General features: G+C 46.9%; 1 protein-coding gene across 6 annotated transcripts in view; it reads right to left on the bottom strand.

The window, feature by feature from the left end:
- CDKAL1 (CDKAL1 threonylcarbamoyladenosine tRNA methylthiotransferase) overlaps positions 1-12,997 on the bottom strand; it is a 717,891-nt gene that overhangs the window by 49,346 nt on the left and 655,548 nt on the right. For 2 of the 6 annotated variants that reach the window (XM_040460548.1, XM_040460549.1), the window contains exon 16: positions 786-1,902. The exons of the other annotated variants lie outside the window; for them this stretch is intronic. In XM_040460548.1, coding sequence (XP_040316482.1) covers positions 1,717-1,902 — 186 coding nt within the window. In that variant the 3' untranslated portion in view covers positions 786-1,716. Of the gene's footprint in view, positions 1-785; positions 1,903-12,997 lie in introns of those variants that run through there. 6 annotated transcript variants of the gene reach the window in all.

A 12,997-nucleotide genomic window follows, 5' to 3' on the forward strand; every position in this document is an offset into this window, starting at 1 on the left:
AGACGCACGGCAGCCGTATGGGCCGGGAGGAGGGGACGTGGAAAGGTGAGAGCTTTCCTGCCGTCCAAACCTGCTCCTGCAGCACCCCCCCCCCCCACCCCGGGCTCGTCCTGTCCACAGGAGAACGGTCTCGTCAGCGACCACCACACCTGCTTCCTCCTCCCTCCCTCCAGCAGGACGTCACGGAAAAACCGCAGGCTGGATTTTCAGACCACAGCCACCCCGCTGGCCAACTGGTCACCAGGACGGTAAACGAGATCACGTGCGGTCTGGTCCCCACTGCAGGGCTTTTTACGCTTTCTGAACCGAAGAGATGAAGGAGGTTGCATCCCGACCGGGGGGAAGGAAACAGTGGAAGTGGGGAGGGGGGCACCCTGTGTGGCTGAAACAATTCTTGAGAATCCCCGCCGCGGCTGGTGAGGGGCGCTGGGGCTGTTACAGGACGGCCGTCATGCTTTCACGCAAAGGACAACTGAAGGAAGGAGAGTGGAGGCAAGAAAAAGCATACAGCAGGAGGGGGGAGTAGGAGGGGAGAGTGGGGAAAGGGTGGGGGGGGACAGGAGCACCGTTCTGGTCTCCAGTCAGTGACAGGGGCAAAGTTCTTCTTAAGCCCCGTACCGCGTGACTCCAGGCCGTCGCACAGGGTGAGCCCAAATGCATGCTCCGCTGGGGACCCTGGGAGGGACACGGGCAGGTCCTCTGCATTTGAAACCTGACTTCCTCTTAGAAGCACATGCTGGGTTTGGAGAAATGTACTGACACTGGTTTTGTTTTCCAAACTCCCCAACTGATGACATAATTAAATTTTATTTGGATGCCTCGAAAGACATAAAAGGCTGAAACATTTTGACATAAAAAGAAGAGCTGAACAGGGTATGAGTTTAAAGATGAAGCGTCCTATGGTAACCAGAGGGCACCCGATTTCCCTGTGACTCCATACCGTCCAAGTAACATTTAAATTCTGATGTTCGTAAGATTGCTTAATAAGTCAACTCCTTTCACGTAAGTGAAATAAGTCACTGTATTTAGTAAAGGCCAGTGATGTCAGGTAGAAATAAATATTTGATGTCACCGATCAGAAACGTCAGAAAAGGGGCACAGCTGGTTTTAGACAAATACATTTTTGAAAGTTTGCGGGTGCTGAAGACGTGGGGGGATTCCTTGCACTTGTCAAAAACGTCGCCGAGAGCCCTGGAACTGGCGACTCTCCCTGTGCCTTCCAAAAGAATTCTTGCTTCCAAATGCAGGTTTGTCTATAAACTTCTCAGGAACACATCTGCTGTGAAAAATAAGATGTTCGTAGCACCGGGACTCCAAACAAAGCAGAGAGAGAAAGATACATTTTTAAAGGTTTAATGACATTCAAAATTCTTCCCACACAAGGAAAAGATGACTGTGTAATTAGGTTCTGACTTGAAGACAAGAGGTTGAAAGAAAATGCAACCCCTTGCATTTCTTGCCGCAAATAAACCAAAAGGAGCTTAATTTAAAAGATATGCCATGGCAACAGTTAGTAGGTTTTAGGTCAAATAACCAATGGCCCAACTCCACGAGAGACACAATCAGCCTCATTAAAAAGTGTGGCTGGAGCAGAGGCAGGGAGACCAGGATAAATGACGGCTCTTGGAGTACTGATGTGATTGCTGTTCTGTTCATTGAAGATTTTAATCAGAAATTTATTCTTCTTCTCCAATGTTTCATTTAGTTGTGTTTTCATTAGAGATTTTGACAAAAAAAGGCGAGAAGAAGAGCCAACAGAGCCAGGCCCACGGACACCCTCAGTGCACGGTCTCGACGGAGGTTTTGCAAGCGGAGGGCCATCCTGGAGCTCGCGAAGTGTCGCCCGACGGCAGAAGCATGGGATACTGAACTCGGGTGATTCCCAAGCCTATTTCTGAATTCCTAGGAAGACGGAAACATAGAGGGGGGAAAAAAAGATTTAAAAGATGCAAACAAGCCCTACTGTGATGTCAATCAAATAATGAGTCCCTATACAAGGAGCTTTTTTGTCTTTATTGAGATGCAACCGACACAGTACATTGTTATCGTTCAGGTGTACAACCTCATCGTGTTTTGTATGTTCCAAAATGGCTACCACAAGAAGTCTAGTTAACATCGACTACCACGCATAGTTACAATTTTATTCTTGTGACAACTTTTAGGATTTACTCTCTTAGCAACTTTCAAATATACAACTCAGTTTGGTTAACTACAGTCACCACACTGCACAGTATGTCCCCAGGGCTCATTCACACTATAACTGGAGGTTTGCGCCTTTTAACCACCTTCGGGCATTTGCCCATCCCCACCCCAATCCATCTGTTCTCTGTAATTATGAGCTTGTTTTTTTTTAAAGATTCCACATGTAACTTAGCCCATACAGCATTTGTCCTTGTCTGACTTATTTCACTTACCATATTGCCCTAAAGGTTCATCCATGCTGTTGCAAATGGTAACATTTCCCTCTTTTTATGGCTGAATAATATTCTGTTACATACATATATATATATATCATTCCACATCTTCTTCATCCATTTATCCACCGATGGACACATAGGCTGTTTCCATACCTTGGTTACTATAAATAAGGCTACAGTGAACACAGGGGGGTTAGTGTTTTCATTTTCTTCAGATAAACACACAGAAGAGGAACTGCTGCTGGATCATATGGCAGTTCTGTTTTTAATTTTTTGAGGACCCTCCAGACTGTTTTCCACAGTGGCTGCACCAGTTTGCATTCCTACCAACAGTGCCCTCTTCTTCACATCCTCGCCAATGCTTGTTATTTCTTGTCTTTTTGATATAACAACCGTTCTAACAGGTATGAGGTGTCACTGTGGTTTTCATTTGCGTTTCCCTGATGATTAGTGATGTTTAAGTGCCTTTCATGTACCTGTCGGCCATCTGTATGTCTTCTGTGGAAAAATATCTACTCAGATCCTCTGCCCATTTTGTAATCAGATTGTTTTTTTTTTTTGCTAGTGACTTGTAGGAGTTCTTTATATATCTTGGTTATTATTCCCTTATCACATATCAGATAGAGATGATTTGTAAATATTTTCTCCATTCAGTAGGCTGCCTTTTTGTTTTGTTGATGGTTTGCTTTGCTGTGCAGAAGCTTTTTAGCTTGATGTAAGAAGCAGCTATCACTTAGTTACTCCTTCAACAGAGACACATTCAGACATGCACCATGGGCCAGATGGCCTCAAGTTAGGTATGGGGAAATCACATTTCCTTTCCTGGAAGTGTCAGACCAAATCGATGATTTTCCAGATTATACACAACATATACGAGACAGAGTGTGCGTTTATGGAGAATCAAGGCAGAATTCATGAAGCACAAGGTTTATGTAGAGTGGAATCATAGGAAAAACGTTAACTTTTAGGGATGCGACCACATCCACTCGGCAAAAGAAGGACAGAGGAAAAACTGTGGAAGCCATTTGATTCCACAAACGTATCCCTCAGGGTGGAGATTTCCAGCCGGGGCCCTGCTGCAGGAGGGCTGCCCCAAACTCGAAGAGGGGTCTGAAGGGGTCTCGGCGACCAGAGGGACGGGCCCTTCACATGCGGCTCTGTTACTCCGCTGGGCAGTGTAGCCACTACCACTTTCTCTGTGCGCCAGGCATGGACAAGGTCGGAAAGTCCTGCTTGGAAGGAGCACGAAGAGTGAGGAGTGACCACCACACTGCTTTTTAGGTGGTCTCTGTTCCCTGATGCTTCTTCCTGGGGGTGCAGAGGGGTGGGGGGGGGAGGCACCTGGCTGCTCTCAAGATGGCTCTGGTTTTGTAAAGTGTAATTTTAATTCTATTATATAAGATTTCCGCCTTGTGTACAGGCTTTAGAATCGGTGCCTCCCCTTCTGAAACGTGAAACAACATTTTGAGGGAGGGGGAGGGGGCAGGGGAGGAGGGGAAGGATGTGGGGAAGAAGAGCACGGGTGGGAGGAACAAAGTAGGTGGAGGAGGGGGCGACCCAGAGGCAGGACAGCATAAGGCACGTCCGTGGAAGAACGCGTGGAGAAATACACAGAAGCACACATTATTTTGCTTATTCTTTCCTCCCAAGCTCCCCAAGAACCCCCTGCTGACACCTTCGTCCTCTGCGTGGGAAGTGCGGGCTGCAGCTGGGCCAGCAGAGGCACTGGAACCGCACGTTCCGGAAAGGAACAGAGGCAGGAATGGGCAGGGTCTGTGGAAGGGAGGGGAGAGAACGACAGGAGAGGGTCTAGTGACAAGCTGAGGTGGGAGGTGACGGACACCTTCGTTAGGATGCTGGCAGGAGGCATGGATAGGATGGACGGTGGACTTTGGGTGGACAACCAACAGGACCTGTGTTCAGATGAGTTAGTGAGAGGTGCCAGGACTAGGGATGGCGAAATAAAAAATCACCTTTACAATCCAGCCTCCACTGCCTAATACTTCCATGTGACGGATGTGCAACAATTCTTGCTTTGACTGTAGGAGGCTAAGTGCAAAGTCACCGAAACTGTTAACCACAAGGATAAATCTCTCGACCCAATGGCAGTCGAATCGCTATTTACTTCGGCACCCCATAGGTACCTGGGTTGATGCTCTACGGGGTCCGTCCCTCAACAAGGGACGTGTACCCCAAAAGATGGAGCTCTCCTCCCCCGAGGCAGTGGGGGCAGCGGCCAGAGCACAGAGGTGCACCCAAACCTGCCTGCACCCCAGAAGACCATCCTCTTGTGCATCCGGCTTTCTGTGTGATGTGCTAGGGTTAAGAACATGTGGACAAACTTTTCTATTGACTAAAAGTAGTCTTGGGGTGCCTGGGTGGCTCAGTCAGTTGAGTGTCTGACTTCAACTGGGTCAAGATCTCACAATTCGTGGGTTCGAGCCCCGCATCGGGCTCTGTGCTGACAGCTCGGAGCCTGGAGGCTGCTTCGGATTCTGTGTCTCCCCCTCTGTCTGCCCCTCCACCACTCACACTCTGTCTCAAAAACTAAACATTAAAAAAATTTAAAGTAATAAAACTGAAATTAAATAAAAAAAAATAAAAGTCATCTATCTCAAGGACAGCACTCATATGGATGCACTACAATGACATCAACAATGGGACTTCTTCCAACTCAGGGAGGCTGTCTAACTCACCTCTGGCCTCTTGAAACTGCACAACTACAGGTATAGAGCAGGGACTCAGTAAATGTTTAGCAGTGAATCAGTGAATGAATGAATGAATGGGGGGTGTGTAATCCAGATGAGATCCAACCGGTCAGAAAGATGCCTTTCCGTGTCCCTGGTAACCGATGTGGCCTATGATGTGTTCAGGGAACTAATCTACACAAATCCTAAAACCTCGCCCTAGAAATTAAATCAACGCTTCTTCAGTTTGGGTTTAGAAGACCATAACTAAGACTACAGACCGTTCCCCAGAGAAATGTGGAGGTCCCTGTGCACATCTGCACGCAGCCCCCCGTCACGCTTCATGCTGTATGACCTCAGGAGGATCACAGACACCCTCACCCAGGAGTAGATCTGGATAACACAGAGACAGAAGCTTTCTTTTTAAGAAAAAAATATGAATACAAAATTAAGTACAGGGTCCTGGAAGGGGGCCCTCAAAGAGAGGCCCTGAAATGAAACCTCTCCCAGCTTCTAGAAATATCCACCTCTGTTCCACCCCAGGCTCTGAATGCTGGACCTTGGTGCTGCACCTGCCATTCAAGGAGCTGTCACTTGGTGATCGCTGCTGCCAGCTGGGGCAGGGGTCAGGCTGACCTGGGCAGGGCGAGGTGCGTCTTAAAGCCTTACGCATTTGGTTGAGCTTATAAAACATTCTGCTTCACAAAGCTGCAGTGCAGGTAACGTGCCTGTGCTCTCAGCCTGAAAAAAAAAAAACCCTCGGCTTCTGACGGTTTCACAACATTTCTTCTTCTTCTAACTCGTTTGCCATAAAATTGCTCAAAATATGAAAGTTACTTATTAAACGACCATAGTGGGTCAGCTGTAGTTGTAGTCAACATAGCCATTTTTTCCCCTGGGTATTACTCAACACCGCCCCCCCAACACCCCCATCACATACCAAACACACCAGAATATAAAGTGCTCTGGTGACAGGCCGCCCTCCTGTTCCTAGTGGCCACGTCTGCACCACAGAATCGCACACGAGCTCCAGGAAGCCCACCTCACCTGCCGGTCTCCCTCAGATCAAAACACAGCAGGAGAAGGAAGATTTAGTCTGTCTACCGCACTGTGCGTCTTTTATTGTCTTCACCTTTTACCGATTCAAGACCTTGATTAAAAGAGTCTGATGATGGATTTTTAAATATAAGGTTGAAAACAAAAAAGGTTTCTCAGAAGACAGTAATCAGCAGGCAGTGAGCTCTGCGTATTTCAGCTGTCACTATTGCTGTGGCACTGAAAGAAAAGAAACTTGAAAATACAGGAAACAGAAGGACTTTCTCATCAAGTCCAAGATGCTCAAACACAGCAGACCTCTACACAGTGAGAAGGAGCATTCACGAATAGGAAATAACATGGCATTCCTAGAACACAGTTAAAATAAAAAGTGCTTATAGGTGAGGTGACGATCAATACCCAATCGCGAGGTAAAAGTTTACGTGTGCGCGCGTGCACGACTGCATGCAGAGAACAATGTGTGTAAGTGACTTAGAGAAAAACTTAGTATGGTCAATAGTTCTGGAAAGTAGACAGAAGGATCAAACCCTCCCTAAACTTCTTTTTAAAAAAACTTTTTTTAATGTTTATTATTATTATTTTTTTGAGAGACAGAGCACAAGCAGGAGAAGGGAAGGGGCAGAGAGAGAGGGAGACACAGAATCTGAAGCAGGCTTCAGGCTCCTAGCTGTCAGCATAGAGCCTGATGTGGGGCTCGAACTCACAAACCGTGAGATCATGACCTGAGATGAAGTCAGACGCTTAACCGACTGAGCCACCCAGGCGTCCCATTCCTCCCTAAACTTCTTTAACATTACTGCCAAAAGTCAGTGGGGCTCCTGGGTGGCTCAGTTGGTTGAGTGTCTCACTCTTCATTTTGGCTCAGGTCACGATCTCCGGGTTGTGACCTTGAGCCCCACGTCCGGCTCCGCACTGAGTGTGGAGCCTACTTAAGATTCTCTCTCTCCCCCCCTTCCTCTCCGCCCCTCCCTCTCTCTCTCTCTCCCCCTCCCTTCTCTGCCCCCTCCCCACCTTGCTCACTCTCCAAAAAAAATAAAAAGAACTAAATCTTTAAAACAACATTATTACCAAAGCTTATTAATTCTTGAAGTTCAAGACGCACTTCTGTCTCTCAAAGTATAACACACCCAATATGAGAAATTTTACTGCTTACTAAAACTAAACAAACACTAACTCTCAAACTTACACTTTTTAAGAAATAAAACTCCACTTACAGATGCCTTTTTTGAAACAGACAAATTTGAAAGGAGGTAGGATGTGACCTTTGTTCAGTAAAGATCCCTGTATTTATCCAGTTATAACAAACTAAGGACAAGTCTGAGAAAGTGTTAACTTGGACTAACATGGGCTCTTTCCCCCCCTTGTAAATCTCACTGCTTCCTTGATTAATTTCTAAACATGTTGCTAATTCTTTTTTTTTTTTTAGTTTTTATTTATTTATTGGGGGGGCAGGGCAGAAAGAGAGAATCCCAAGCAGGCTCTGAGCTGTCAGCACAGAGCCTGATGTGGGGCCCGAACCCACGAACTGCAAAGATCATGACCTGAGCCGAAATCAAGAATCAGATGCTTCGCCAACTGAGCCACCCAGGTGCTCCTATACTTGCTAATTCTTAACGTATCCTACTAGTTTTGAAAAGTCTAGTTTGTTAAATCCTATTGATGTAAGAAATCTGTGAATGTAGAACCAAGTACATATTCTGAAAACGAAGCCAAACAAAAAGAACGTTGATGTTCAGGAGCTTTACAGATCAGATCAACCGGGTGGAGATAAACGAGGGCTTTAGAGACAAAACTCAGTCTAGTCAGATGGTGACAACAGTCCATCCTGAATTATCCCTTCCTTGGGCGGTTACCCAGGCATTGCTAGGGAAGGGAGAGAGCCCCACACACGGTCACACTGCACGCACCAATGTCAAATGACACCAGTTCTGGGGACAGGTAGTACGCTGGTCCCAGACTCTAATCCCATCTCTACTGGAGGATTTGGGGACAAATGATTCATCCTCTCTGTTTCCACATAAAATCACCTAAAAAAACGGAGGTACTATTAGTATTTTCACATCATGGGGTTGTTACGGGGATCGAATGAGACTTGTATATTCAGTTTTTGAGCACATAAAACTCAAGATTAACAATATTCCGTGGTAGTTTGCGGTTCTAAATACCAAGCTGCCTCAAGATGTTCTCTTTGTAAAATGATAAGGTCACTATGTTATCTATTTCTCAAATACGATTAATTGATTTATGCTACTTTTGTCCCTTACGCATCATCAGGGGACACACGGTGTGTAATGAATGAGCATGGGTTTCGAATTCTGACAGGGCAGAAACCGAATCCAAATTCAGACATTCAGCAGCTGTGAGACCTTGGGCAAGCAGTGGAAACTCCCTAAGCCTTGCCACCTCTCCTAGGAGGCAAAGCGATCTCAGTATCTACCTTTAGGTGATGTGGAAAGGGGGGGAAAATACCACACCCAGCGCCCTGGTGGATGCCTGGGATACAGAAGGTCTGGATAAAGGGCTATTTTACCCCAGCCCAGCAGTGGGACTTGGGGAAGGCCAGAGCCTCCCCCAGCACTGAGCAAAAGTACCAAGTGAGACGGACACGTGCGGCCCTGGGTATCATCCTCAAGCACTCACCCACAAGAGAGGGACTGTGCCTCGCTTGCTCCGGCATCTTTTCCCCTCTGGGCTCTTGCTCTGTGGAATGAGCCTTCTGGAACGGCTCTTAACTAAAACCATCTCATACATGAAAAGAAACTCGAATTCCACAATTTATGACATGGGATTCAGCCATCAGATGTGCCAGGGGCCCATTTTTACATCTGCTTTCTCCTTTGATATTTAATTTTGTCATAAACTTTTTTTTCAAAGAATCTAAAAACGAGGGAAAAAAAGTCACTGTCGATCCCACAAAGGTACATACAATCTTCTTGCCCTTGCTCTGTGCCCAGCCTGAACCAGCCAGCTCCCCCCCACCCATGGTCTTCCCCCTGCCTCCTTATTCTTCTCCCAGGGCACCGTCAGATAGGACCTCCTGTAGGAAAAGCTCTCTCAACCATCGCCCCTCTCCAGAGGACAGAGGACTCAGGTCCTTCCCTCTGTGGGGCTGGGTATCCTGCTGGCTGGCCCTCACCACGGCACCTGTCAGTGGTACCTCTCTACTTCTGCGTGATCCTGTGTATACTCCTTAAAAGGGCCTCTCCAATTGCGCCCTGGCCCAGCATGGGGGGGGGGGGGGGCAGTGCTAGCTGAAGAAGTATTTGCATTTCTACCTGTTCCTCAGTGCTGGAGATTCACATTTTATACAGGTGTGGACAGTCTTCCATACAAACTGCCGTGTGCCTATTCTTGCATTTATAAGATTCTTGGGTAAATGGAACAGGGGGTCAAACATTATCCATATACACAGCATAAATATAAAATAGTAGCAATGGGGAAAAACTTACCAGTGGAGAAGGAGTGTGGTATATTAGCTTTCTATTGCTACTTGAATAAATTACCGCAAACCTCAGGTTTAAAAAAGTTTTTTAAGTTTGTTTGAGAGAGAGACAGCAAGCTGGGGAGGGGTAGAGACAGAGGGAGAGAGAGAATCTTAAGCAGGCTCCATGCTTAGCTCAGAACCTGACATGGGGCTCAAACCCACAAACCTTGAGATCATGGCCTGAGCCGAAATCAAGAGTTGGACACTCAACCGACTGAGCCACCCAGGCGCCCCCAAACCTCAGGTGTTTTTTTTTTTTAATGTTTTTATTTATTTTTGAGAGAGAAAGACAGCGCGAGCAGGGGAGGGGCAGGGAGAGTGGGAGCCACGGAATCCGAAGCAGGCTCCAGGCTCTGAGCTGTCAGCACAGAGCCTGGTGCAGGGCTCAAACTCACGAACGGCGAGATCATGACCTGAGCCGAAATCGGATGCTTGACTGACTGAGCCCCCCAGGCACCACAGGTTTTAGTAACATTCATTCTCTTGCAATTCTGGAGGTCAGCGATTCTAAAATCAAGATGTCAGCAGAGCTGCGTTGTTCTGGTGGTTCTGGGGGGTTGACGGGGAGGGGCGCTGGTTTCCTTGCTCTCTATCTAGCTTCTAGAGGCGCCCTGTATCCGTTGACTTGTGGCCTCTTCCCTCCATTTCCAAAGCCAGTAGTATCGGCTTTTCGATAAGGACCCTTGTGATCTACATTGGGCCATAGGGATAATCCAGGATAATTTCTCCATCACCACCTTTAATTGAATCCCATACCTGAAGTCCCTTTTGCCATGTCAGGCAACATTCACAGGTTGCTGGGATCAGGATGTGGGTTGTTGTGTGCGTGCGTGTGTGTGCGCGCCCGTGTGTGTGTGCACATTGTGCTCACCACTCCTGGCACGTGTGAATCCCCATTTTCTCATTATCCCACCAGGTGAGCTCAGTGCAGGCAGTGCCGAACAGCTGCACAAGAGAGTGCAGTCCACGTTTACAGGGAAGAGGGGTGCAGGGCACCTCCCTTCATGGCTGGCTGGCCGTGAAGCTTCCTGGAGGAGGAAGAGGGGGGGCTCCAGGACTCAGCCTGTGCTGAGGTCTTTTCCTTCTGCCAACACAGACCTGTGAAGCCACCACGTTGGTCCTACTCATGGCTCTTACAGCCGAAAGAGAGAAGGACCTGAAGGATGGAGGTGATTAACGTTCTCTGAAAAGATACTTGTGTTCCTTTGCATTCTATATTTATATTTTTATACAGATGCCAAATATCCTGTCCTGTTCTTGGGAGCTGAATGGGCTTGGCCTTCTAAGGGAAAGTCGCGCTGTTCTGAGGCCTCACCTGCATTTCCTCCTCTTTATCAAAAATATTTATAAATTAATACATATGACCACAGAACCAGAAGCATGAGGATCCAGGAGGACAGGGGGACGACAGCCTCTACATAAAAACACTAAGTAGAATGAGAAACGTTTATGCATTGGTCACCATGTGGCCGGTAGGACTGCGAGTATTCTGTATGCATTCTTTTCTTCCTCCCCAATTCCCAGGGAAGCTGTTCACAGGACTTCATCCTGGCTTACCCAATTTACACAGAGCAGGCATACCAGCGAAGCAGAGGAGAGGCCTGGCTTCGGTCATGGTGAATTTAGCATTGGTCGTAATGCAGCGCAGGTGCCCTTGTAATGCGATGGGAAGAAAAACCAAGTGCTCCATAGAAAATGACGGTCTGGGTCAAGACTCCAACCCGGCAGACTTTATCCATTTTGCTTACTACTGCATCTCATGGAGATACTGGTGACATTTTGGGTCTCTACAGATGGCCATTCCAGGAAAGCCAGCCTCCCGTCTTGGAGAGGCGTTTCATGCTACCTGTCTTACGGTTCTGAACCACGTGCTGAGATTCTTCAAGTGTGACCTGTAGATGGCACCTTGCGGAATTTTCTCTGAACGCACGCACGCGCGCGCGCGCGCGCACACACACACACACACACACACACACACACTTGATCCGCTCACATTAGGACGTGCTGCAAAATGTGGTTTAATGAGTAACAGTTGGTCTGGTTCTGCTCAAATCAAAGACAGCCCTGTAAGAGACTTGCCACCTGTCTTCCCATCTTGCAGCGCAGCGTCGAAGGGAGTTCTTCTGTCCCTGACACCTGCAGGTATTGCCAGGGTGCCCTCCACGTGCCAGCTCCCTTCCTCCGACTGACAGACACCCTCCCCTCCGAGCCCCGTGTCATCAGCAGATACGAGGACATACAGCGGATGACGGGTGCCAAGCTACCTCTCTCCACGGCTCCTCCAGACAATGCCTCAAACTGGGAGCATCTTGATACCCTATTGTTCTGAGTCCCCGATTATCTCCGAACCAAAGGTCTTTGTATTCTCTAGTTCCTGAAGTCTGTAAAGAATATTATATGCATACGCCATCAGTACACTGGCCTGTAGCTGGATCCACAAATTAAACCTGAGATCAATTACACCTGTTCACTTATTTGGGGGAGACGATTTACATTTTTAAAACTTCTGTCACAGAGTTACATGATGAGAGCACAGTACTGTCAGCCTTCCTGTAGCACTTTTGGGCATGGGCAATTGTGAATCAGATATTATTCTTACATGACTTTCCCCACACCCCCTCACCTCAAATGTGTCATTGCTATCAGGTCATTAAAATCGCAAAGGGAAAATCGTAAACCAGAACACGCCCACACACACACACAAAATCACTACAATCTTGTTTTCTATCTTGTTTTGGTGACAGCAGAGTAAATATGAGGCTTTGAGAATAGGGCCAAAGATATATTATTAAACTATGTACTGTATGATCAAATGCATTTCAGACTATATTCTGAATAATGTTGCCTTGACGTTCAGCAAAGGGAGAGCTCTGATGAGCCTCTGCTTGGTCTGGGTGACTCCCCTCTTTCAGGGTGTCCAAACCCCTGGCTTGAACTGAGGCAAATGAAAGAAAGGGATGATCATACCAAAAATCAAAGCACAGCAGCCACCCATCACCTAATTATTATTTTCTGTGAGATCGTAATTCATCCGACTCGAGAGATACGAAAACAACTCTTAAGCTCTGAACTTCTTTTAATGGATTCAAACTATTATGTGTAAAAAATGTTTGATGGCTCATAACTCAAGATAAATTAGAGCTTAGAAGCACCTTCTTGTTTTTTTCCAGCTGAGCCTGAACATACGGCCTATGCAGAAAATCTATCGAAACCAAAGATGTGATCAATGCAAGCAAATCGCGTTAAAATATACATGATGCGGTGCAATATACTGTAGAAAAGAACCTCAAAATCTGATTCTGTAAAGATTACTTTAAATACAAAATCATCTTCATATCTGAAAGTTCTATCAT

Source organism: Herpailurus yagouaroundi, unplaced genomic scaffold, assembly GCF_014898765.1.
Source record: "Herpailurus yagouaroundi ecotype Mexico unplaced genomic scaffold, PumYag 250, whole genome shotgun sequence".
Classification (NCBI taxonomy): domain Eukaryota; kingdom Metazoa; phylum Chordata; class Mammalia; order Carnivora; family Felidae; genus Herpailurus; species Herpailurus yagouaroundi.